The 26,697-nt window shown below is 46.9% G+C and overlaps 1 protein-coding gene across 2 annotated transcripts in view; it reads right to left on the reverse strand.

Annotated features, from left to right (window-relative positions):
- Positions 1–26,697, reverse strand: part of LOC144687278 (src substrate cortactin-like) — a 59,554-nt gene that overhangs the window by 27,871 nt on the left and 4,986 nt on the right. Inside the window, exons 2-7 of one of the 2 annotated variants that reach the window (XM_078553137.1) lie at positions 23,542–23,627; positions 13,429–13,502; positions 9,106–9,235; positions 8,464–8,574; positions 2,570–2,624; positions 2,063–2,173 (exon numbers count right to left, since the gene is read on the reverse strand). In XM_078553137.1, the coding sequence (XP_078409263.1) occupies positions 2,063–2,173; positions 2,570–2,624; positions 8,464–8,574; positions 9,106–9,235; positions 13,429–13,502; positions 23,542–23,625 (565 nt within the window). In that variant the 5' untranslated portion in view covers positions 23,626–23,627. The remainder of the gene's footprint in view (positions 1–2,062; positions 2,174–2,569; positions 2,625–8,463; positions 8,575–9,105; positions 9,236–13,428; positions 13,503–23,541; positions 23,628–26,697) is intronic. The other variant, XM_078553138.1, reaches the window with a different exon arrangement.

Raw genomic sequence — 26,697 nt, forward strand, 5'->3', positions numbered from 1 at the left:
AGGTTCAAAACTGATGAGGAGGGAGTGTTGGATAAGCTGTCGCTATTTAAAGTTGACAAGACACAGGGACCGGATGAGGGATGAGATGCATCCAAGGCTACTAAAGGAAGTGAGAGTAGAAATTGCAGGGGCACTGGCCATAATCTTTCAGACTTCCCTGGACCCAGGGGAGCTGCCAGAGGACTGGAGAATTGCAAGCAATATGCCCCTGTTCAAAAAAGGTTGTAAGGATAAGCCCAGTAATCACAGACCAGTCAGTTTAACTTCAGTGGTGGGGAATCATCTAGAAACAATTATTCGGGATAGAATTAGTAGTCACATGGCAAAATGTGAGTTGATTAAGAGCCAGCATGGATTTCTAAAGGGGAAATCATGTTTGACTAACTTGTTGGAGTTTTTTGAAGAGGCAACAGAGAGGGTTGATGAGAGCAATGCTGTTGATGCGGTGCACATGGACTTTGGAAAGGCATTCGATACAGTGCCACACAACAGACTTGTGAGAAAAGTTATAGCTCATGGAATAAAAGGGACAGTAGCAACATGGATACAAAATTGGCGGGGTAATGGGAAGCAGATGGTAATGGTCAATGGATATCTTTTGGGCTGGAGAAAGATTTGTAGTGGTGTTCCCCAGGGGTCAGTATTGGGACCCTTGCTTTTCCTGATATAGGTTAATGATCTACACCATTGTGTGCAGGGGACAATTTCAAAGTTTGCGGATGACATGAAACTTGAAAGCATTGTAAACTGTGAGGAGGACAGTGTGGAACTTCAAAAGGACACAGACAAGTTGGTGGAGTGGGCAGGTAGGTGGCAGATGAAGTTTAATGCAGAGAAGTGTGAGGTGATGCATTTTGGTAGGAAGAACATGGAGAGACAACATAAAATAAGGGGTACAACTCTAAAGGGTGTGCAGTAGCAGAGGGACCTGGGTGTGTATGTGCATAGATCATTGAAGATGGCAGGACAGGTGGAGAGAGCAGTTAATAAAGCATATAGTATCCTAGTCTTTATTAATAGGGGCATAGGTACAAGGGCAAGGAGGTTATGCTGAACTTGTATAGAACACTAGTTAGACCTCAACTGGAGTATTGTGTACAGTTCTGGGTGCCACACTACAGGAAGGATATGAACGCATTGGAGAGATTGCAGAAGAGATTTACAAGAATGATTCCAGAGTTGAGAAACATCAGTTATGAAGATAGATTGGAGAAGTTGGGATTGTTCTCCTTGGAGAGAAGAAGGCTAAGAGGAGATTTGATAGAGGTGTTCAAAATCTTGAGGGGGCTGGACAGAGTAGATAAGAAGAAACTGATTTCACTCATAAAAGGATCAAGAATGAGAGGGCACAGATTTAGAACGATTTTAAAATGAAGCAAATGCGATGTGAGAAAAAAAAAAATTCATGCAGAGAGTGGTTCGGGTCTGGAACGCACTGCCTGGAAGTGTGGTGGAGGCCACTTCAATCGAGGCATTCAAGAGGGCTTTCAATGATTATTTGAATAAAAGCAATGTGTAAGGGTATGGGGAAAAGGCAGGAGAATTGCAATAAGTCATAATGCTCATTCGGAGAGCTGTTGCCCTTGGTGGGTCGAATGACCTCCTTCTGTACAGTAACAAATTCTGTGGTTCTGTGAATAGAGTTGAGATACATGTCAGCCATGGTCAAACTGAATAGTCCAACAGGCTAGAAGGAGTAATTGACTACTCCTCCTCCTATGAAACATGCTTGACGGTCTGCAATGCGCTGCCTGGGAGGGTGGCGGAGGCGGGTTGCCTCACATCCTTTAAAAAATACCTGGATGAGCATTTGGCACGTCTTAACATTCAAGGCTATGGGCCAAGTGCTGGTAAATGGGATTAGGTAGGTAGGTCAGGTGTTTCTCACGTGTCGGTGCAGACTCGACGGGCCGAAGGGCCTCTTCTGCACTGTGATTCTGTGATTAATGGCCTACTCCAGGTCCTATGTTCCTATGAGATACAATTCTGTTGCAGTTAGACAGGAGTAGGTCAGGGACGTTCCATTCTGTGTGAGTGGGAGGATGCTGTCAAATGAACATACCTTTCTGTGAATCATGTTTCTCAGTCACTCCTTTGTAATCGTATCCCAAAGCAGATTTATCCACTTTATCCTTTTCAACTCCGTATTTCCCACCAAATCCTTTGGCATAATCTGAGGGAGATGAAGATATCACAGGATATCAAGCCACAGCAAATACAGAGAATATTGCACAACTGGGGAAATACACAGAGTTTCACACACCCAGGTGAACACAGAAAATACCGCACACCCAGGTAAATACAGAGAGTATCGCACAGCTAGGTAAATACAGGGAATACCACACACCCAGGTAAATACAGAAAGTAACACACATCCTTGTAAAGGCAGAATGTAACTTAAAACCAGGTAAATACAGAAAGTGATGCACATTCAGGTAAATACAGAGAGCAACACGTCACAGATAATGAAGTGGGGATTTGACTTCAATCCCATCACAAGTGTGGAATTTCTTGACCATTTCCTTGTGGCCTCTCTCCCCAGATTGGCTGGGAAAAGGCCACACTTTACCTTTCTGTGAAGCATGCTTGTCCACTTCTCCTTTGTACTCGTATCCCATGGCAGACTGCAAGAGAAGGACAAGAGATTGAATTAGTACAGTAATAATCCACAGGAGTCACCAAATTCAGGTCAGCGCAGAAGAAGCAAACATGTAGGACCAGGAAAAGGAAATTGGCCCATTTTCACTTAAAAACTCTGGTGGCATGGTGGTATTGTCACTGGACTAGTAATCCAGAGACCCAGGGTAATGCTCTGGGGACCCGGGTGCAACTCCCACCACAGCAGATGGTGACATTTGAATTCAATAAAAAATCTGGAATTAAAAGTCTAATGATGACCGTGAAACCATTGTCGATTTTCATACTTAGCACAAATGAAGATGGCTGTGGTTGTTAATCATCTCAGTTCCAGGACATTACTGCAGGGTAGTGTCCTAGGCCCAACTATCTTCAGCTGCTTCACCAATGACCTTCCTTCCATCAAAAGGCCAGAAGTGGGGATGTTCACTAATGATTGCACAATGTTCAGCACCATTCGTGACTCCCCAGATACTGAAGCAGTCCATGTCCAAATGCAGCAAGACCTGGACAATATCCAGGCTTGGGCTAAGAAGTGGCAGGTAACATTCGCGCCACACAAGTGCCAGGTAATGACCATCTCCAACAAGAGAAAACCTGACCATCTCCCCTTGACATTCAATGGCATTACCATCATTGAATCCCCTACTATCAACATCCTGGGGGTTACCATTGACCAGAAACTGAACTGTTATAGCCATATAAATACTGTGGCTATAAGAGCAGATCAGAGGCTAGGAATTCTGCAGCGAGTAACTCACCTCCTGACTCCCCAAAGCCTGTCCACCATCTACAAGGCACAATTCAGGAGTGTGATGGAATACTCTCTCCTTGCCTGAATGAGTGCAGCTCCAACAACACTCAAGAAGCTTGACACCATCCAGGACAAAGCAGCCCGCTTGATTGGCACCACATCCACAAACATTACTCCCTCCACCACTGACGAACAATGGCAGCAGTGTGTACCATCTACAAGATGCACTGCAGAAGCTCACCAAGGGTCCTCAGGCAGCACTTTCCAAATCCATGAACACTGCCATGTAGAAGGACAAGGGCAATAGATACATGGGAACACCACCACCTGGAAGTTCCCCTATGAGCCACACACCATCCTGACTTGTAAATATATCGCCGTTCCTTCACTGTCGCTGGGTTAAAATCCTGGAACTCCCTCCCTAACAGCACTGTGTATACAGCAGGTCCTATACAGCACATAGACTGCAGTGGTTCAAGGAGGCAGCTCACCAACAACTTCTCAAGGGCAATTAGAGATGGGCAATAAATGCTGGCCCAGCCAGCGATGCCCACATCCCGTAAATGAATGTTTTTAAAACCCATCTGGTTCACTAATGTCCTTTAGGGAAGGAAATCTGCTGTACTTACCTGATCTGACCTACATGTGACTCCAGACCCACAGCGATGTGGTTGACTCTTAAATGCCCTCTGAAATGGCCCAGCAAGCCACTCAGTTCTCGAGGGCAGTTAGGGATGGACAATAAATGCTGGTCTAGCCAGTGACACCCCTATCCCATGAATGAATTTTTTTTTTAAATCCCCATATCCCTAGTCACCTTTACCCACCCTCTCTCCAAAACTCTCATCACACTTCCCACCTTCTCCTCATATCTTGGATGAAGGGACCGAAGGTACGGTTGCTAAATTTGCTGATGTCACAAAGATAGGTAGGATAGTAAGATGTGAAGAGGACACAAAGAGACTACAAAGGTATATAGGTAGGTTAAGTGAGTGGGAAAAGACCTGGAAAATGGAGTATAATGTGAAAAAGTGTGAAATTGTCCATTTTGGCAGGAAAAATAATAAGGAAACATATGATCTAAATAGTGAGAGATTGCAGGGCTCTGCGATGCAGAGGGATCTAGGTGTTCCTAGTGCACAAATTGCAAAAGGTTAGTTTGCAAGTACAGCAAGTAATTAGGAAAGCTAACAGCATGTTACCATTTATTAAGAGGGGAATTGAGTACGAAAGTAGGGAGATTATGCTTCAGTTCAACAGGGCATTGGTGAGACCACATCTGGAGTACTGTGTACAGTATTGGTCTCCTTCAGGAAGTATATAAATGTGTTGGAAGCAGTTCAGAGAGGGTTTACTAGGCTAATATGTGGATGTCTTATGAGGAAAGGTTGGACAGGCTAGGCTTGTATCTGCTGGAGTTTAGATGAGTAAGAGGCGCATTGATTGAATCATATGACATCTTGGGGCACATCGACAGGGTGGATATGGAGAGGGTGTTTCCTCTAGTGTGAGACTCTAGTACTAGGGGTCACTGTTTAAAAATAAGGGGTCGCCCTTTTGGACAGAGATGGGGAGAAACTTTTTCTCTCAGAGGGTTGTGAGTCTTTGGAACTTTCTTCTTCAAAGGGTGGTGGAAGCAGAGCCCTTGAATATTTTTAAGGCAGAGCTAGATAGATTCTTGATAAGTAAGGGGGTGAAAGGTTAATAAGGGTAGACGGGAATATGGAGTTGAGGTAACAATGGCAGAGCAGGCTCAAAGGGCTGAGTGGCCTATTTCCACTCCTAATTCGTATGTTTGTATTCCTCACTACCCCTCCCCACATTCTCGCCATATTCCCCCGTCACCCCTGCCCACTCTCTCCCCATATCTCCATCCCCACTACCCACCCTCTCTCCAGATCCTCCATTATCCCTACCCACCCTCTTCCCATATCCTCAATTCCTCCTACCACCCTCTCCCCATATCTTCACCCTACCCATCCTCTCCCCATATCGCTCATCCCACTACCCACCCTCTACCATATCCTCATCCCCATCATCTCCCCAAAATATCCTCATCCCCCCCTACCCACCCTCTCCTCATATCCCTCATCACCCTACCCATCCTCTCCCCATATCGCTCATCCCACTACCCACCCTCTACCATATCCTCATCCCCATCATCTCCCCAAAATATCCTCATCCCCCCCTACCCACCCTCTCCTCATATCCCTCATCACCCTACCCACCCTCTCCCCATATCGCTCATCCCCCTACCCACCCTCTACCATATCCTCATCCCCATCATCTCCCCAAAATATCCTCATCCCCCCCTACCCACCCTCTCCCCATATCCCTCATCACCCCTATCCACCCTCTCCCCATATCCCTCTGCACCCCTACCCACCCTCTCCCCATATCCCTCATCACCCCTATCCACCCTCTCCCCATATCCCTCATCACCCTACCCACCCTCTCCCCATATCGCTCATCCCCCTACCCACCCTCTACCATATCCTCATCCCCATCATCTCCCCAAAATATCCTCATCCCCCCCTACCCACCCTCTCTCCATATCCCTCATCACCCCTACCCACCCTCTCCCCAAATCCTTATTCCCCCCCTATCCACCCTCTCCCCATATCCTCATCCCCCCTATCCACCCTCTCCCCATATCCTCATCCCCCCTACCCACCATCTCCCCAAATCCTTATTCCCCCCCTATCCACCCTCTCCCCATATCCTCATCCCCCCTACCCACCCTCTCCCCATATCCTCATCCCCCCTACCCACCCTCTCCCCAAATCCATATTCCCCCCCTATCCACCCTCTCCCCATATCCTCATCACCCTTACCCACCCTCTCCCCATACCCTTATTCCCCCCTACCCACCCTCTCCCCATATCCTTACCCCCCTACCCACCCTCTCTCCATCTCCTCATTCCCCCTACCCACCCTCTCTCCATCTCCTCATTCCCCCTACCCACCCTCTCCCCATATCCCTCATCACCCCTATCCACACTCTCCCCGTATCCCTCTGCACCCCTACCCACCCTCTCCCCATATCCCTCATCACCCCTATCCACCCTCTCCCCATATCTTCAGCACCCCTACCCACCCTCTCCCCATCTCCTCATTCCCCCTACCCACCCTCTCCCCATATCCTCATTCCCTCTACCCACCCTCTCATCATTCCCCCTTCCCACCCTCTCCCCATATCCTCATTCCCTCACCCACCCTCTCCCCATATCCCTTATCACCCCTACCCACCCTCTCCCCATAGCCTCATTCCCCCACCCACCCTCTCCCCATATCCTCATCCCCCCTACCCACCCTCTCCCCATATCCTTCATCACCCTCACCCACCCTCTCCCCATACCCTTATTCCCCCCTACCCACCCTCTCCCCATATCCTTACCCCCCTACCCACCCTCTCTCCATCTCCTCATTCCCCCTACCCACCCTCTCTCCATCTCCTCATTCCCCCTACCCACCCTCTCCCCATATCCCTCATCACCCCTATCCACCCTCTCCCCATATCTTCAGCACCCCTACCCACCCTCTCCCCATCTCCTCATTCCCCCTACCCACCCTCTCCCTATATCCTCATTCCCTCTACCCACCCTCTCCTCATTCCCCCTACCCACCCTCTCCCCATATCCTCATTCCCTCATCCACCCTCTCCCCATATCCCTTATCACCCCTACCCACCCTCTCCCCATATCCTCATTCCCTCTACCCACCCTCTCTCCATATCCCTCATCACCCCTACCCACCCTCTCCCCATATCCCTCATCCCCCCACCCACCCTCTCCCCATATCCTCATTCCCCCTACCCACCCTCTCCCCATAATCCTCATCCCCCCTACCCATTCTCTCCCCATTCCCCTCATCACCCCTACCCACCCTCTCCCCATATCCCTCATCCCCCCCCACCCACCCTCTCTCCATATCCTCATTCCCCCTACCCACCCTCTCTCCATATCCTCATCCCGCATATCCACCGAGGGCAGGTGCACACTGGGTCAGATATAGAGTAAATCTCCCTCATTAATGTTTAAACAATCGATATTAAACATCAGATAAGACCCTGTGTGATCTTTTATTTCTCTCCCCTCCAGCCTCTGTATCCAGTATGTGCTGGTGAAACCTGCTGACAGCTGAAGTGACAGAACCCAAGCTGTCAGCTGAGTCACCTTGACGGCAGTCAGAAACTACAGACCCCACATAAGAACATAAGAACTAGGAGCAGGAGTAGGCAATTCAGCCCCTCGAGCCTGCCCCGCCATTCAATACGATCATGGCTGATCTCATTTCGGCCTCAACTCCAATTTACCGCCCTCTCCCCATAACCTTTCAACCCATTACTAATTAAAAATCTGTCTATCTCCTCCTTAAATTTATTCAGCGTCCCGGCATCCACTGCACTCTGAGATAGTGAATTCCACAGATTCACGACCCTTTGAGAAAAGTAATTCCTCCTCATCTCTGATTTAAATCTACCACCCCTTAGCCTAAAACTATGGCCTCTCGTTCTAGAATGCCCCACAAGGGGAAACATCCGCTCCACGTCTACTTTGTCTATCCCCTTTAGCATCTTATATACCTCAATTAGATCTCCTCTCATCCTTCTAAACTCTAGCGAGTATAGGCCTAAACTGCTCAATCTCTCCTCATAAGACAAGCCCTGCATCTCTGGAATCAATCTAGTGAACCTCCTCTGAACCACCTCCATTTTTAATACTCTATTCCTTTAGCAATAAATGCCAAAATTGCATTTGCCTTCCTTATTACCTGCTGTACCTGCATACTAGCTTTCAGCGATTCATGTACGAGGACACCCAGATCCCTCTGCACTGAAGCATTCTGAAGTTTCTCTCCATTTAAATAATGAGTCGCCTTTTTATTCTTCCGACCAAAATGGATAACCTCACACTTATCCACGTTAAACTCCATCTGCCAAATTTTGCCAGCCCTCTGTGTGGGCTGGATCAGAGCTCAGGTCAGTGTTGGGTCTGCTCTATTCTGCTGTCATATTGGATCTTACCCCTCCACAGGTTAACAACGGCTGCAGAGTCCCTTTTTATCCTTACCTTGTCCGTCCGATCTTTTTGAACTCCGTACTTCCCACCGAATCCCTTGGCTGCGTCGGTCTGTGATGAATGTTTTGCAACATCTGCCACGTACTCATTTCCTAAGGCAGACTGGGAGAAGAGGGATACCAGGAATTACAGGATGCACACAACATGTCCATCAGTCCCCAGTGACTATGTTCCACTGGGACTGCACAACCCCAGCGTTCAAAAGGATCTATTGTACTCAAGCTATTGTGCTCAAGTCCAGGTAAAATTACAGCCAGCATGGACAGTTAATGGAGCCAATCCATCACTCCCTTCTCACCCACCCCTCCCAGTTCTCCCACCACTCCCAGCTCACCCAAATTTTATTGCTAGGGGCGTTGGCAAGCATACAATATGCCCGCCACATTGCCCTGGCATTCCCCTGTTCTCATACACTTTCTCTCCTGTTCTAGAAGGTGTTCGAAAACACCTCCCCTGTTACAGGAAGCTCCTGTTCTGGAAGGCTGCCTCTCCTGTTCTAGCACGCTGCTTCTCCTGTCCCAGCACATTCTGCACTTGCAAATGGTTCAACGTATGAAGTTCACAGTCCAGGTTTTCATATCTAATGACATGAAAGGAAACTGGGAGCACAGAAAAGCTGGAATGAGCAATTACCTTGTCCATGCGATCCTTCTGAACCCCAAACTTCCCACCATAACCGTACGACGCTTTCGATCCCTCCTCCAGCTCCTTTTTCTTTATGGTCTCGTGGTCTTTTGAGACATTCTGCCTCAGCTCATGGACACTGCAAAAAACAAACCACAGAACCCCGTTATTCAGGATTGGGACAGTGTTTTCCTGGATTGTGTAATCAGCTTATGAATTTAGATGTTTGGTAGATGTTTGAGTGAGTTTAAGAGGCAGGGGACCAGAGCTACCCTTATCCCACCCACCCAGCTAGAGAATGAACCAAGTCTAGGAGTTGGGAATGTCCATTGCACCACCCTGACCTCACCAGACAGGGAGAAGGCCCCTTCATCCCCTTTGTCTGGGAGAAATTTCAGCCCATGTCCCAGTTTTCTCAGCTCCATAAGTGTTTCTGTGGCAGCAGGAAGTCTGCGAGTGACACCTCCACACATTAGAGAGGATGGGGAAAGGTGCCCACATCAGCCCATGGGTGGTTTGAGAGCAGCAGACACCTTGTCCAGACCCTCAAGTCAGACAGGGGAGACCAAGTGAGGAGGAGAGCAAATTGCAAGTGGAGCAAGGGGAATGGAGAAAGAATTTAAGTTACATCACTCTCATAGAAACTAGGAGCAGGAGTAGGCCATTCGGCCCTTCGAGCCTGCTCTGCCATTCATTATGATCATGGCTGATCATCCAACTCAATAGCCTGCTCCCACTTTCTCTCCATATCCTTTTATCCCTTTCGCCCCAAGACTATATCTAACTCCTTCTTGAAAACATACAATGTTTTGGTCTCAACTACTTTCTGTGGTAACGAATTCCACAGGCTCACCACTCTCTGGGTGACGAAATTTCTCCTCATTTCAGTCCTAAATGGTCTACCCCAAATCCTCAGATGGTTCTGGACTCCCCCACCATCAGGAACATCCTTCCTGCATCTACCCTGTCCAGTCCTGTTAGAATTTTATAGGTTTCTATGAGATCCCCCCTCATTCTTCTGAACTCCAACGAATATAATCCTAATCGACTCAATCTCTCCTCATATGTCAGTCCCGCCATCCCAGGAATCAGTCGGGTAAACCTTCGCTGCACTCCCTCTATAGCAAGTACATCCTTCCTCAGATAAGGAGACCAAAACCGCACACAATATTCCAGGTGTGGTCTCACCAAGGCCCTGTACAATTGTAGCAAGACATTCCTGCTCCTGTACTCGAATCCTCTGGCTATGAAGGCCAACATACCATATGCCTTCTTTACCGCCTGCTGCACCTGCATGCTTAACTTCAGCGACTGGGGTACATGGACACCCAGGTCTCGTTGCACATTCCCCTCTCTCAATTTATAGCCATTCAGATAATAATCTGCCTTCCTGTTTTTGCCACCAAAATGGATAACCTCACATTTATCCACATTATACTGCATTTGCCATGCATTTGCCCACTCACTCAGCTTGTCCAAATCACACTGAAGCATCTCTGCATCCTCCTCACAGCTCACCCTCCCACCCAGCTTTGTGTCATCTGCAAATCTGGAGATATTACACTTAGTTCCCTCATCAAAATCATTAATACATATTGTGAATAACTGGGGTCCCAGCACCGATCCCTGGGGTACCCCTCTATCCACACACTCTCTCCCTTTCTGCTTCCTCCCTTTCCCTTTATTCAGGGCCCACTTGGCATGATGTTCAAATGCCAGGATTCGGATATCCTGATGCTTGCTGCATCTAATTCTCTCCGGCACAGGACTGTGCCAAAATCCATACACAGTGACAGCTCAATGCCTTACATTGGACGTCGAAGGCCTTTCAGCCCATTTAATCCTATCCTTCCGCAATTTCAGCCCCACTGATTCTTCACTAAAGCCCCCAGCTGTTTCTTTAAATGGATCCAAATCCTCTCCTTGGTCACCCTTCCTACCAACCCCATTTTGCTGTCAATCTTCCTGTGCGCAAGCAAGTATTTGACATCTGCCCAAACTCAACCTTTACCCCCTGATCCTGGACCCCTCTTGTTCTGTTGCCTCATATTTTTTTATAAGATGTGTACATGGGATGTGTGGGTGAAGCTGGAAGATGGGGTCTTTAGCTCCCTTGAGAAGGTAATGGTGGCCTTCCTTCCTGAATAAGCAGCTGCTTGTGCTACAAGATGGGTTGCCAGTCAACCAAGTGGTGTGGGAATCACATGTAGGGCGGAGGTGGCTGGTTCACTCCCTAAAGCCCTTGGTGTATCCGCAAGTCTTAGAGCTGATTGACTTTCTCTCGTATAAACTCTCTATAGGCTTTTTGCCCCCAAATCTGAGGAGCCAAAGCTATTCCCTCTGACCAAGCCTCACTGCTTGGCTGTGCAGGGCCTCCCAGGGAAGTGGTGGTGACCAGAATCCATCTGGGTGGGATTGTTAAAGGAAAGGCCTTCTGAAAGGCTTCACACATCAGGAAATCCTCAGCCACAAGAAATAAAAAATGAACTTGCGTTTCTATAGCACCTTTCATGTCTTTAGGATGTCCCAAAATACTTCATGGCCAATGCTTTACTTTGAAACGCACTCTTGTCACTTAAGGAAACGCAGTAGCTAATTTGTACACAAGGCTCAACAAAAGAAATGAAATAAATGACCAGAGAATCTATTCTCCTGACATTGGGAGAGGGAGGAATGTTGACCAGGAAGGCAGAAGAACTCCCCTGCTGGTCTCTGCATGCACTGTGTGATCTTCAAGCCGACCTTTGCATGTATCTCAGTTTAACCTCTCAACTGTAAACCTTCTGCATGATTCTTCCCGAAGTTCCGGGTGTCACTTAACTAGGAAAGGCCCAGGTCCCACTGCCAGCCTCCCCTGGGTCAGCAGATGTGTTGCGCCTTTACCCCTAGAGGGCACTGCCAGAGGGAGGCCAGGCACAACCGTCAGTCTCAACATTTCAGTCAACCCGAGGAGGTAGGGGTGTATTTTGTGAAAATTGTGTCATTCTCATGACAAGAAGTGGCGGCAATTTTTTCTTTTCAATTAACAAATTTTCCATCAATAAATGCGCCACAACTAGTCACCTCCAATCTTATCAGATAGTCCGGAAGTTTCCCGTCTCTGCGCGTATGTGACGTGCTTTTTTCAGATGCCCTAATTTAGTGATTGAGCTCTCGCAAGAGCTGCTCATGACATCCGTGCCTGCAGTTGACACAGAGACAGCTTGTTCTCCCCACCGCCCCCCCCCTCCCATTAAGGAAACCACAGAAATGAGCTAAAAAGCGGAAACTCAGAGATTACACAGCAATCATAGCAAGAACGTGAGTCACCGGCTACAGACAATGTCCAGCTCATCAGGCAATCTTCGGGCTGATCTTTGACAATTAGCTTGTTCACCCACCCAGTCCTGCCAAATTCTGCTTTGGACTGAAAACTTCTAGAAGGTAAATTCTAAACACTAAAAAAAAAACCCTCCCATTTATTGGACTTTCCCTGCAGCAACATTCAAGAAGCTCAACAGTAGCCAGGACAAAACAATTTTCTGATCAGTGTTCCAGCCACTAGACTCACTATACAGACTGTTCTACCACAGTGACAGCAGTGTTTATGATCTACAGGATAGGCTGCAGCAACTTGTTAAAGTGGTTTAGCTGGTAGCAGTCTTGTCTCGGAATCACAGGGTTCTGGGTTCAAATCCCACTTCAGGACTTGAGCATAACTTTCAAGGCTGACAAACAAATGCAGTATTGAGGGAATGCTACACTGTTGCAGGTGTTGTCTTTTGGATGAGACAATAAAACAGAGGCCCAATCTGTCTGCTCAGGTGGATGAAAAGGATCCAATGGCACTGCTTTGAAGAGAAGTAGGGGGGTTCTCCCCACTATCCTGGACATTGTTTATCCCTCAATCAGCATCACAAAAACAGATTGTCCGGTCATTAACACATTTCTGTTTGTCAGAGTTTACTGCGTGCATCTTGGCCATTGTATTTCCTACATTACAGTAATGACTACATGTCATTACTCCTTCATTGGCTTCAATTCATTGGCTGTAAAGCATTTTCTCTGATGGTCATGAAAGGTGCTCAATAAATGCAAGTCTTTCTTTTTTTTTAACTTCAAAGGCACCTCCCTCTCCTCTGACCTCGACCACTGAGAAGGCTCACACAGTCCTGACTTAGATATATTGCAGTTCCTTCATTGCCGTTACCTCAATATCCACAATTGTGCGGTTATGGAGGGGGCACTCCCTGCCATGACCACCATGCCCAGTGTAGTCTCCCTGCAGCAATACTTCCCAGTAGCCATAGAGTCAGGGTGTACCCCGTATCTGCAGTTCCTCCCAATACCTACTTGATGTGCTGGGGCCGGCCTGACCCATCGACAGTCTTCGCTCCCCATCGCTGGTCCTGTTCTGAAATGTCATTCTAGAACAACAGAAAATTGGAACCACATCAATAGCACAGCCATCATCAGGGAATCTGGACCAATTTTTGACCCAGCATTCCTGTTTTGAGTCAGGGTTCAACAGGGTTCAAGTCTGTGCCAGGCAGTATGGAGGCTGGAACTCTGATTCAGAATTGCAGGTTAACATCTAACGAGATACTTACATTGGTGGGGGCAGGGGAGGGATACTGAGGGAGGGGTACTAAGGGAGCGCTGCACTGTCGGATTGTGGTGCTGAGGGAGTGCTGCACTGTCGGATTGCAGTACTGAGGGAGCGCTGCACTGTCGGATTGTGGTACTGAGGGAGTGCTGCACTGTCGGATTGCAGTACTGAGGGAGCACTGCACTGTCGGATTGCAGTACTGAGGGAGTGCTGCACTGTCGGATTGCGGTACTGAGGGAGTGCTGCACTGTCGGATTGCGGTACTGAGGGAGTGCTGCACTGTCGGATTGCGGTACTGAGGGAGTACTGCACTGTCGGATTGCAGTACTGAGGGAGCGCTGCACTGTCGGTTTGCAGTACTGAGGGAGCGCTGCACTGTCGGATTGTGGTACTGAGGGAGTGCTGCACTGTCGGATTGTGGTACTGAGGGAGTGCCTCACTGTTGGATTGCAGTACTGAGGGAGTGCTGCACTGTCAGGTTACGGTACTGAGGGAGCACAGCACTGTCAGAGAGACGGTACTGAGCTGGTGCTGCACTGTTGGAGGGGTAGTACTGATGCAGCACTGCACTGTTGGAGGGGTAGCACTGAGGAAGCGCTGAGGGGAGACAGGGGGAGTACTTCCAGAACTCTGCGAGGATGCAGACAGGAGAAGAGTGTGCACTGCACATGCACGAGATTTCAACGACTGAATTACAGGCAAAGGAATTTCAAATAAGTGCAACTTGGGACAAGGGATAGTGGCCTCAATTACAGGACAATCCTGTAAAATAAGGGATGATTGGTCACCCTGAATAAATCTCCCTTTAGAATGTCCCTTGTTACATTCTCCAGCTGAGGTTACCCCTGGACATGCCTGATCCCAGAGTGGAACCCAGCTTGATAGATCCTAACTTTTATTTGTTTGATTAGATACATGGAGAGTAGCTACTGAACAGAGTCATAGGAGTCAGCTGATGAACTTTTAACAAAAGAATAAAACATTTATTAAACAAGAAAAGATGAACTATATTACAATACTCCTTCACCCACAACTATATCTTTACAGATATATACAGATTTGTAAGGATAACACAAGTTACAAAAGCTATCTTATACTCTAATGTACACAGTAAGTACACAGTCCTTATAAATCTATGGCACCCTGTGGTCAGACACACCACACTCTGAAACCAATTGACAGGTGCCACCCCATACAGATGCTATGGATCTCTCCTCAACTCCCCCCAGGCACTTGTCACACCGTGAGCCAACCAGTCTCACTGAATTCCTCCTTCACATGAGGGTTTCCCATCTCCACTCTCCAAGACCTTGCCTTGGAATCTTCTCCAAAACTGACACTTTCTCTCTTCCAGAAGGGTTCACCTCCAGGGTTCAAAACTCTCCTTCTGATGTTCCTCTTCCCTAGGTCACCACATGCATTCAAGCTTTCTTCCACACACACTGTCTCACTGACTCAGCCGTCAACAGTACACCACTGCTTCAAATGCCCATAGCAAAGAGTTACAGACCTTCAGTTGTTTCTTTGGACCCTCTTGCCTCTTGCAAGCTGTTCTCGCTTTAAATCTGCTTTCTGCAGCTTTTGTGTCTTTAAATCTGAAGAATGGGGCCTTTCTCTCTGCCCCTTACTCTTAATTTCACTTAACAGTACATTTTCCCAAGTTTCTGTCCTTCCTTTGACTAGAAGGTCTTCTTTGGACTTTCTCTTCTTCCACTCGCCTGGATTTGTGGGACTTGCTATCTGTCCCCTTTTAGGCTACTTCTGCTGCACAGCTGTCTTCAAACCAACTGAATTCAAACAGCTTCCAAAACAAACTGCTGTTTCTCTTCTTCTGTGTGTACCTGTGGAAGGGACCTGCCTCTCTGGGCCCCTGATGCTTGGGAACAGTCCAATTCTTCTACCCTTGTATGTTCACTTTTTCTTTAGGGGTCGTAAAACTCCTCATTAGAAATGCAAGCACCTTTCTAAGGTGAAACTAAAACTCCATTTGACCTTTCTTAACACACAAATACAGAAATACAAATCAAACTTAAACTTTAAAGCTCAAATTCATTCCTAACACCCACAAATACTAATATAATATATGTAAACTATCTCTATTTCCTAACACCCCATCAAACACTCCCAGAGCAAGTACAGCATGGGTTAGATACAGACTAAAGCTCCCTCTACATTGTCCCAATGAAGTTGATTTATTCCAAAGCTCAGAAAAGCTAATCTTATTGAAAATTATATTTCCCACAACAGATATCCTTTACACAATTCAGAGAAATATATGTTAGCGGAAATAATGGTCACACTATCCAGGACTCTAGTCAGCACTTTGTGTCCAGTTATGGGCACCAAGAAAGCAGAGAGAAAGATTCGGGTGTTTGAGGCAGTGCAGAGAGAGGAGCCAGGGGGCTGATCATTGGTGTCAGAGGTCGGGGGTTATGAGAAAATACTGGAGCCATCTGGGCTTCTCAACAACAAAAACATGTGTCAAAGAGGTGTTCTTATCGAGGTTTATAACATTGTTATAGGAATGGTAAATCTGAAATCCTACTAAACTTGTGCAGTTAACACAGTGTTTAAACTACCTAAAGTAAACTTAGGGAACTGATATCAGGAAGTTCTTCTGCACTTGGAGTTTGATCAACACTTGGAAACAGTCCAAGAACAAAAAAGCTCTGACACCCAGTTTGGGTTTCACCAGGCCCACTCAGCTCCTGACCTCATTACAGCCGTTCAAACATGGACAAAAGAGCTGAACTCTTGAGGTGAGGTAAGAGTGACTGCTCTTGACATCAAGGCAGCATTTGACTGAGTGCAGCATCAAGGAGCCCTAGCAAAATTGGAGTCAGTGGGAATCAGGGGCAAAACTCTACTGGTTGGAGTCATACCTAGCACAAAGGAAGATGGTTGTGGTTGTTGGAGGTCAGTCATCTCAGCTCCAGGACATCACTGCAGGAGTTCCTCAGGGTAGTGTCCTAGGCCCAACCATCTTCAGCTGCTTCATCAATGACCTTCCTTCCATCATAAGGTCAGAAGTGGGCATGTTCACTGATGATTGCACAATGTTCAGCATCATTTGCGACTCCTCAGACCCTGAAGCTGTCCATGTCCAAATGCAGCAAGACCTGGACAATATCCAGGCTTGGGCTGACAAAGTGGCAAGTAACATTTGCGCCACACAAGTGTCAGGCAATGACCATCTCCAACAAGAGAGAATCCAACCATCGCCTCTTGATGTTCAGTGGCATTACCATCATTGAATCCTCCACTATCAACATCCTGGGGGTTACCATTGACCAGAAACTGAACTGGACTAGCCATATAAATACTGTGGCTATAAGAGCAGGTCAGAGGCTAGGAATCCTGTGACTAGTAACTCACCTCCTGACTCCCCAAAGCCTGTCCACCATCTACAAGACGCAAGTCAGGAGTGTGATGGAATACTCCCCACTTGCCTAGATGAGTGCAGCTCCTACAACACTCAAGAAGCTGGACAGCATCCAGGACAAAGCAGCCCACTTGATTGGTACCACGTCCACAAACATTCACTCCCTCCACCACCGACACACAGTAGCAGCAGTGTGTACCATCTACAAGATGCATTGCAGGAATTCATTACACAGCACCTTCCAAACCCACGACCACTACCACCTAGAAGGACAAGGGTGGCAGATAGATGGGAACACCACCACCTGGAAGATCCCCTCCAAGTCACTCACCGTCCTGACTTGGAAATATATCGCTGTTCCTTCACTGTCACTGGGTCAAAATCCTGGAACTCCCTACCTAACAGCACTGTGGGTGTTCCTACACCACATGGACTGCAGCAGTTCAAGAAAGCAGCTCATCACCACCTTCTCAAGGGCAACTAGGGATGGGCAATAAATGCTGGCCCAGCCAGCGACGGCCACATCCCGTGAATGAATAAACAAAAAGCTCTGAGTCATACAGGAACCAAGTAGGCCCCTCAAAGCTGGGGGAGGGGAAAGAGAGAGAGAGAAGGGGGAGAGTGGTGCGGTGAGAGGGGGGGAATGGGGAGGGATGGAGAGGATGCTGAGGGGAAGGGCAAGAGAGAGGAGGGAGAAGAGAAGAGGGGGATGGGAGAGAGAGGAGGAAAGGGGAGGGGCACAGGGTAAGGGGAGAAAGGGGGAGAGGAGAGGGGAGGTGGGGAGAAGGGGAGGGGAAGGGAAGAAATAAGGGAGCAGAGGAGAAAGGTGAAGAGAAAGGAGAGGGGATGGGGAGAGAAAGGGGCAGCATGAGAAAGAGGAAGAGGGGAAGGAGAGGGGTAGGGGAAAGAGCAGAGGGGGAGTGATGGTGAGAAGGAAAGGAGAAGATGGGGAGGGGAAGAGAGGGCAGGGTGGAGAGAGTTGGGGAGGAAGGAGGGGGAAGGGGAGGGGGAAGAGAGAGGGGGAAGAAGATGGGGAGGCAGCAGGGGTAGAGGGGGGAAGACAGAGCAGAGATGGTAAAAGAAAATGAAAATGGCAGAGACAAAAAGAAGGGGGAGAGCAGAGAGGGGATAGAAATAAACTGAAGTGACTGGTCTCAGCCTAGTCTGCTGCTGTCTGCCTGTGCCTCAGTTTAGTCAAGCAGAAGCTGGGAGAGCGCGGTCATGAAGGAAGACTGATGCAGAACAGTAACAGTGGGTAGAAAAGGAAGTGCAAGTTGACCATGTTTCCTGTTTCTTAACCTGATGATCCATATTTTAAGATCAGCCTTGTTGCCTGTGATGTAGGTCTGTGTTCTAGTCTTTACATTCTCTCTTTAGTGTCACAGATTATAAAAATACCTCACTCAAGGTTTATTAAAAAACAGAATTAACATGCAGGCTGCATGTGACCTCAGAATAGGTAGTAGACATAGATAGTGTGGTGGTTATGTTACGGTGCCAATAATGCATGGAACCTGAGTTCAAATCACTTCTGGGCCATTTGAGAATTTGGAATAAAAATCACAATCAGTAAAACTGAGTCTGAAGCTATCTGATTATCATAAAAACCCCTACTGATTCACCAATGCCCTTAGAGAAGGAAACTTGTCATCCTTAGCTGACCTGAGCCTATATGTGACTCCAGTGACTTCAGCCAATTCAATTCATTCCACATGATATCAAGAAACTGCTGAGCACTCTGGATACAGCAAAGCCTGTGGGTCCCGACAACATCCCGCTGTAATGCTGAAGACTTGTGCTCCAGAATTAGCTGCACCCTTAGCCAAGCTGTTCCAGTATCGCTGCACCACTGATATCTCCACAACAATGTGAAAAATTGCTCACATATATCCTGTGCACAAAAAGTAGGACAAATGATCTGGCTAATTTTCACCCCAGTCTACTCTCAATCATCAGCAAAGTGATGGAAGGAGTCACTGGCAGTGTTATCAAATGGCACTGACTCACCAATAAGCTGCTCACTGGAGCCCACTTTGGGTTCCACCAGGGCCACTCAGCTCCCGAAGTCATTGCAGCCTTGGTTCAAACATGGACATAAGGGCTGAACTCCAGAGGTGAGGTGAGAGTGACTACCCTTGACATCAAGGCAGCATTTGACCGAGTGTGGCATCAAGGAGCCCTAGCAAAACTGGAGTTAATGGGAATCAAGGGAAAACTCTCCGCTGGTTGGAGTCATACCCAGTACAAAGGAAGATGGCTGTTGGAGGTCAATCATCTCAGCTCCGGGACATCACTGCAGGAGTTCCTCAGGGTCGTGTTCGCGGCCCAACCATCTTCAGATGCTTCATCAGTGACCTTCCTTCCATCATAAGGTCAGAAGTGGGGATGTTCGCTGATGGATGCACAATGTTCAGTAGTATTCGCAACTCCTCAGGTCCTGAAGCAGTCCCTGTCCAAATGCAGCAAGACCTGGACAATATTCAGGTTTGGGCTGATAAGTGGCAAGTAACATCCGTGCCACACAAGTGTCAGGCAATGACCATCTCCAGCAAGACAGAATCTAACTATCGCCCCTGGACATTTAACAGCAACAACATCACTGAATCCCCAACCATCAATATCCTGGGGGTTACCATTGAATAGAAACTTAACTGCACCAGCCACATTAATCTGTAGCTGCAAGAACAGGTCAGAGGCTGGGAATTCTGAGGCGAGTAACTCACCTCCTGACTCCTAAAGCCTGTCCACCATCTACAAGGCACAGGTCAGGAGTGTGATGGAATACTCCCCACTTGCCTGGATGAGTGCAGCTCCAACAATACCCTAGAAACTCAACACCATGCAGGGCAAAGCGCCCACTTCATCGGCATCCCATCCACCACCTTAAACATTCACTCGCTACACCATCAATGCACTGTAGCAGTAGTGTGCACCATCTAGAAGATGCACTGCAGCAACTCACCAAGGTTCCTTCAACAGCACCTTCCAAACCTGCAACCTCTAGCATCTAGAAGAACCGCTGCAGACACATGGGACACCACCGCCTGCAAGTTCCCCTCCAAGCCACTCACCATCCTGAGTCGGAACTATATCATCGTTCCTACACTGTCATTGGGTCAAAATCCTGGGACTTCCTCTGTAACAGCACTGTGGGTGTACATGGACTGCAGCAATTCAAGAAAATGGCTCACCATCACCTTCTCAAGGATGGGCAGCAAATGCTGGCCTTGCCAACAATACCCACATCCAATGAACAAATAAAAAAGAGCCCCATACAAATGTAATTGATATTTAACTGCCCTCTGATGTGGCCTAGCAAACTACTCAGCTATACCAAAAGAAGGCTCACCACCACCTTCTCAAAGTAATTTGGGGGTGGACAATAAATACCCCGTTATAAAGAGCAATGTCAACCCCATTTCCCACAAAAGTGAGGTCCCAGATTTGACAGGCACTGGGAGGAGACTCAGTGAAGGAGCAAAATGGAGCAAAGTGACTTCACAAATCCATTCTTACACGTTTCCTGGTAGCTGCAGATAGTGTGGAATTGGAAGGTGCTTGTCAGCAGTTTGTATGATCTTAGACAATTCCCTGATGAGTTACGATAAGAGGCTCAGGGAGGGGGAGCAATCGACAGGATGAAAAGAGAAACATTTCGGAGCAGATGAAATCTGGAAAATGAATCCAGTTTAAAACCTGGTAGAGATGATTGCAGCCATGTTCTGAGAACTTCCCTTCTTTGTGCCTCCCAGGCTGGGTATATTGGTGTCAATTGCCCAACTGCAGCAGAAATCGAGTAGATCATTACACACATTCGCATTTGGAGCATACACACACCCTTCTACACACATGTGCACATCTACACACACACACACCCATCTACATACACACACACACACCCATCTAAACACACACACACCCTTTTACACATACACACACGTACACACACACACCTACACACACACACATGCTCATCTACACACATGCTCATCACCACACACAGAACTCATCAACACACACACCTATCTACACACAAACACCCATCTACACACAGATACAAACACACCCATCTACACACCCATACCCATCTATACATATACACACACATCCATCTACACACAGACATCCATCTACACACACACACACCCATCAATACACACAGACCCAGACACATATACACCCATCTACACATACACACACACATCCATCTACACACACACCCATCCACACACACACACACACCCATTTACACACGCACACACACCCATTTACATACACACACGCCCATCTACACACATACACACACCCATCTACACACATGCCCACAGCCCCACACAGCCCATCAACACACACACCCATCTACACACACACACCCGTGTACACACACATATCCATCTACACATACAAACACACACACAGGCACACACATCCCCCCTCCCATCTACACACAAACATCCATCTACACATACACACCCCCATCAATACACACACACCCATACATACACACACCCATCTACACATACACACACCATCTACACATATACATACACACACCTATCTACACATTCACACACCCATCTACACGTACACACATGCCCCCATTTTCAAACACACACCCCCATCTACATACACACACACCCATCTTCACACAGACACACACACCCATCTACACACACATACACACACATCTACATAGACACACCCATCTACACACACACACACCCATCTACACACATACACACACATACCCATCTCCACAAACACCCATACACACGCCCACCTACACACATGCATACCCATCTACACACACACACACACACCCATCAATACACACAGACCCACACACATACACACCCATCTACACATACACACACACACCCATCTACACACATACACACACCCAACCACACACATGCTCACAACCACACACACAGCCCATCAACACACACACCCATCTACACACACACATCCGTGTACACACACACATCCATCTACACACACATGCCCGTGCACACACACACACATCCATCTACACATACATACCCCCATCAATGCACACACACCCACACCCATTTACACATACACACACCATCTGCACATATACATACACAGACCTATCTACACATGCACACACACCCATCTACACATACACACATGCCCCCATCTACAAACACACAACCCCATCTACATACACACACACCCATCTACACACAGACACACACACACCCATCTACACACACATACACGCACACATCTACATACACACACCCATCTACACACACATCCATCTACACACATACACACACATGCCTGTCTACACACACAGACCCATCTACACACACACACGCCCACCTACACACATGCATACCCATCTACACACACAACCATCTACACACATGCACACACCCATCTACACACACTCACACCCATCTCCACACATGCACACACCCATGTACACACACACCCACCTACACACACGCGCACGTTCATCTACACATATACACACACACCCATCTACACACACCCATATCTACACACACACACACACACACACACACGCACGCGCGCGCACACACACACCCACCCACCTCCACACACACACACATGCACTCAACCCACCTGTACACACACAGTCAACCCAAGAGTTAACACATTGGCACGACCAAAATGAAGGTTGTAGAATACAATTAGAGATGGTCATTATATGATGGCTTTGCTAGCGATGCCCACACTCCATGTATACATTTTAAAATCCCAGCTGTACCCTTTGCCAATCTTCTTATGTCTGAGATGAGCAGACTTTATCTTTAGCAATTTTTTTTTTATCTTATTAACTTACTCCTTGATGTTTACCAGCTCCCCCTCTCCTTAAGATGCTGGCTGCTTACCAGGAGGGTACAGCTCTCCAGATGTCCACTGTCATCCAGTGCCTTCTTGAAATGGCCTTTTTCAATTTATGAGCCAAAGCATTCAGTGCAGGAAATCTATTCCAGACTCACTCATGCCCACTCCTGTCCTTACCCCAACCAATATCCACAATCCCCAGCAGGGAGAGGGACAAGGGGCAAGAGGTTCTTGAGTGCAGGAAGACTGAAGGCATTATCCTGGGTGAGAAGAGCTAACCCAACTGTAGCCAATGGTTCAACTGGGATCCTCCATGCCTCTGTGACTCAGCTTCTGATTGGATAATTCAACTGAACTATTAGGGAAGGCTCAATGTAGAGAATTACACAGGCTTCTGAAGTGAAACCCAGGCCAGACAGAGTCATTTTATCTCAACATTGTGCGGACATTAACTCAAACTGGTTTAGACCTATCTCAGTCCAAATTCTCTAACCCAGACCTGGAGGATTCAATGGCAGAACTTGAAACCCAGAAGTGCACAGGGTAAAGGACAAGGTCCCTCAGTGCCGTCCAGCACAGGATTTCAATTCAGAATATTCTCCACCTGATCAGACACAAAAGAACTACTCACAATAAAGTCAGGATCTGTTTCCCAATCGTCTCCATCCTTCTCGATTTCCACTTTGACATTATGGCCCACTGCAGATTTCCACATCTCTGAGAGCCAAAAGGAAGATGTTTTAATAAACAAAGCAGCAACAACTTGGAACCAACTTGTTTAGTTTCCACCATAGCCCATGGACATTCGACCCAATCAAGGTCTCCATCTCATCCATTTATGCAACTGAGGTAAGGGTCTGTACACGTACTCATGAACACCTTCTGGGTGGTACAGGACACAAGTTCTCCACTTACAAAGACTTACACTCAGGTTGTAACCCAATGTTTGATTACAATTGTTGTTAACAGTCTTATATTGACTGGCCATTATCAGTGAATATACAATAATCAAACCCAGTTCCACCAGATGACGCTTTGTCACGTATTGCATCAGAGTCCAAATCCATAAACATCCTGTTATGCTGCAATGTTTAAGATTCTGTCATCAAATGCCCCATCTACCTGTGAAGGTTATCGCCTAAGTTTTAGGGATCGTTACACCAGATATTTCCCAGGTTCAGCAACACCCACAAGTAAATCTCATGTCCCTTATCACCTGCAGTGTATTTTTTTCTGCCCAAAAGCTGGATAACTGTCATCATGACCCACTATCCAAAAATAGAACCCTTAACTCCTTAAAACAGGAACTGCATGGATTATAGGCCATCAGGTAATCTCCTCACACACTGTCTGTTGGATAACTCTGAATTGCATACAGTTACACAGCGAGTGACCCTCACCCTGAGTAAACAGTGACTCTGTACAGTTACACAGCGAGTGACCCTCACCCTGAATAAACAGTGACTCTGTACAGTTACACAGCGAGTGACCCTCACCCTGAATAAACAGTGACTCTGTACAGTTACACAGCGAGTGACCCTCACCCTGAATAAACAGTGACTCTACAGTTACACAGTGAGTGACCCTTACCCTGAATAAACAGTGACTCTGTACAGTTACACAGCGAGTGACCCTCACCCTGAATAAACAGTGACTCTACAGTTACACAGCGAGTGACCCTCACCCTGAATAAACAGTGACTCTACAGTTACACAGTGAGTGACCCTTACCCTGAATAAACAGTGACTCTACAGTTACACAGTGAGTGACCCTCATCCTGAATAAACAGTGACTCTGTACAGTTACACAGTGAGTGACCCTTACCCTGAGTAAACAGTGACTCTACAGTTACACAGCGAGTGACCCTTACCCTGAATAAACAGTGACTCTGTACAGTTACACAGTGAGTGACCCTTACCCTGAATAAACAGTGATTCTACAGTTACACAGTGAGTGACCCTTACCCTGAATAAACAGTGACTCTACAGTTACACAGCGAGTGACCCTCTCCCTGAATAAACAGTGACTCTGTACAGTTACACTGAGTTACCCTTACCCTGAATAAACAGTGACTCTGTACAGTTACACAGTGAGTGACCCTTACCCTGAATAAACAGTGACTCTACAGTTACACAGTGAGTGACCCTTACCCTGAATAAACAGTGACTCTACAGTTACACAGCGAGTGACCCTCTCCCTGAATAAACAGTGACTCTGTACAGTTACACTGAGTTACCCTTACCCTGAATAAACAGTGACTCTGTACAGTTACACTGCGAGTGACCCTCACCCTGAATAAACAGTGACTCTGTACAGTTACACTGCGAGTGACCCTCACCCTGAATAAACAGTGACTGTGTACAAAACAAAATAAAAACAGAATTACCTGGAAAAACTCAGCAAGTCTGGCAGCATCGGCGGAGAAGAAATCAGTCAACGTTTCGAGCCCTCATGGCCCTTCAGCAGAACTGAAGCATAGTTTCAACAAGGGAGAAATATAAATTGGTTTAAGGTGGGTGGGGGGGAAGAGACACATTGAGGGTGTGGTGTGAGCAGATAATCAAAAGATGTCAGAGACAAAAGGGTCAAAGAGGTGTTGAAGGTGGTGGTCTTTGTCTGAGAAAAGTTCAACACCTCTTTGACCCTTTTGTCTCTGACATCTTTTGATTATCTGCTCACACCACACCCTCAATGTGTCTCTTCCCCCCCACCCACCTTAAACCAATTTATATTTCTCCCTTGTTGAAACTATGCTTCAGTTCTGCTGAAGGGCCATGAGGGCTCGAAACGTTGACTGATTTCTTCTCCGCCGATGCTGCCAGACTTGCTGAGTTTTTCCAGGTAATTCTGTTTTTATTTTGTTTTGGATTTCCAGCATCCGCAGTAGCTTTTAGCTTTTTGTTTTTATCTAGTGACTGTGTACAGTTTGTGATGATATGTGTATATTTTTCTATTTCTGTGTTTATGTATATATTCTGTGTAGATAAGGGTAAGCTGTGACTGTGTGTGTCCAGGGTTAATCAAAGGTGAGGTTGTTAGAGTCAGATTGTCTGTAGAATCTAAGGGATGAAAAACTAAAGGTGTTATCTTCTTGCATTTTGTTATGAGGTCTTATGGTGGGTGTTAACTTACAAGTAAACAGAGTAGATGTGAAACGAGCATTTGGGGATAAGTTTCGAAATTGATTTGTAGCTGTTGCATTTCAAAAGAGTCTCAAAAGTACAAAAGAACATTTGCATTTTACAGGAGATTTGCGAGTAAACAGGGGCAGATAATTGAAATTTTATTTACCCGAAATAGAGGTAAAATAGGAACATGGAAGGTGTCGATATTTGGGAACCTGAGTTTTCAAAGGGTCATTTAAAGACAATGGAGAACTAAGATGAAAGGGGTGAAAAGGTATTTATGAAACGGGTTTTCAGTTGTAGCAGTAGCTGTGGGGGGTGTGGGGTGGTGTGGAGGGGTGGGTGTGGTCCCACTGAAGGCCAACTCCAGTGTTTTGGAGTGTGCTGAAGAACTGTGTTAATTGAAGAAAGCACCTCAGTTTTGAGCCAGGAGAATATTTGTCCTGGGAAACAGTTTGTTTTAAATCTTCCTTTGGAAAACCCACAACCGCATGGATTTGCTCTGAGAAGCTGTGGATTGTACTTCTGTTTAAAATGAAAGCAATTTCTCGGTTTGGGTAATACTTCCTGTATTTTTTGGTTAAGAATCTATAAGGGCTGTTGTCAAAAAAAATAGTTTTATTTTTATTAGTTTTATTAAAGCATTTTGGGAACGATTTTGT

Source organism: Cetorhinus maximus, chromosome 12 (assembly GCF_964194155.1).
Source record: "Cetorhinus maximus chromosome 12, sCetMax3.hap1.1, whole genome shotgun sequence".
In the NCBI taxonomy this organism is placed as follows: domain Eukaryota; kingdom Metazoa; phylum Chordata; class Chondrichthyes; order Lamniformes; family Cetorhinidae; genus Cetorhinus; species Cetorhinus maximus.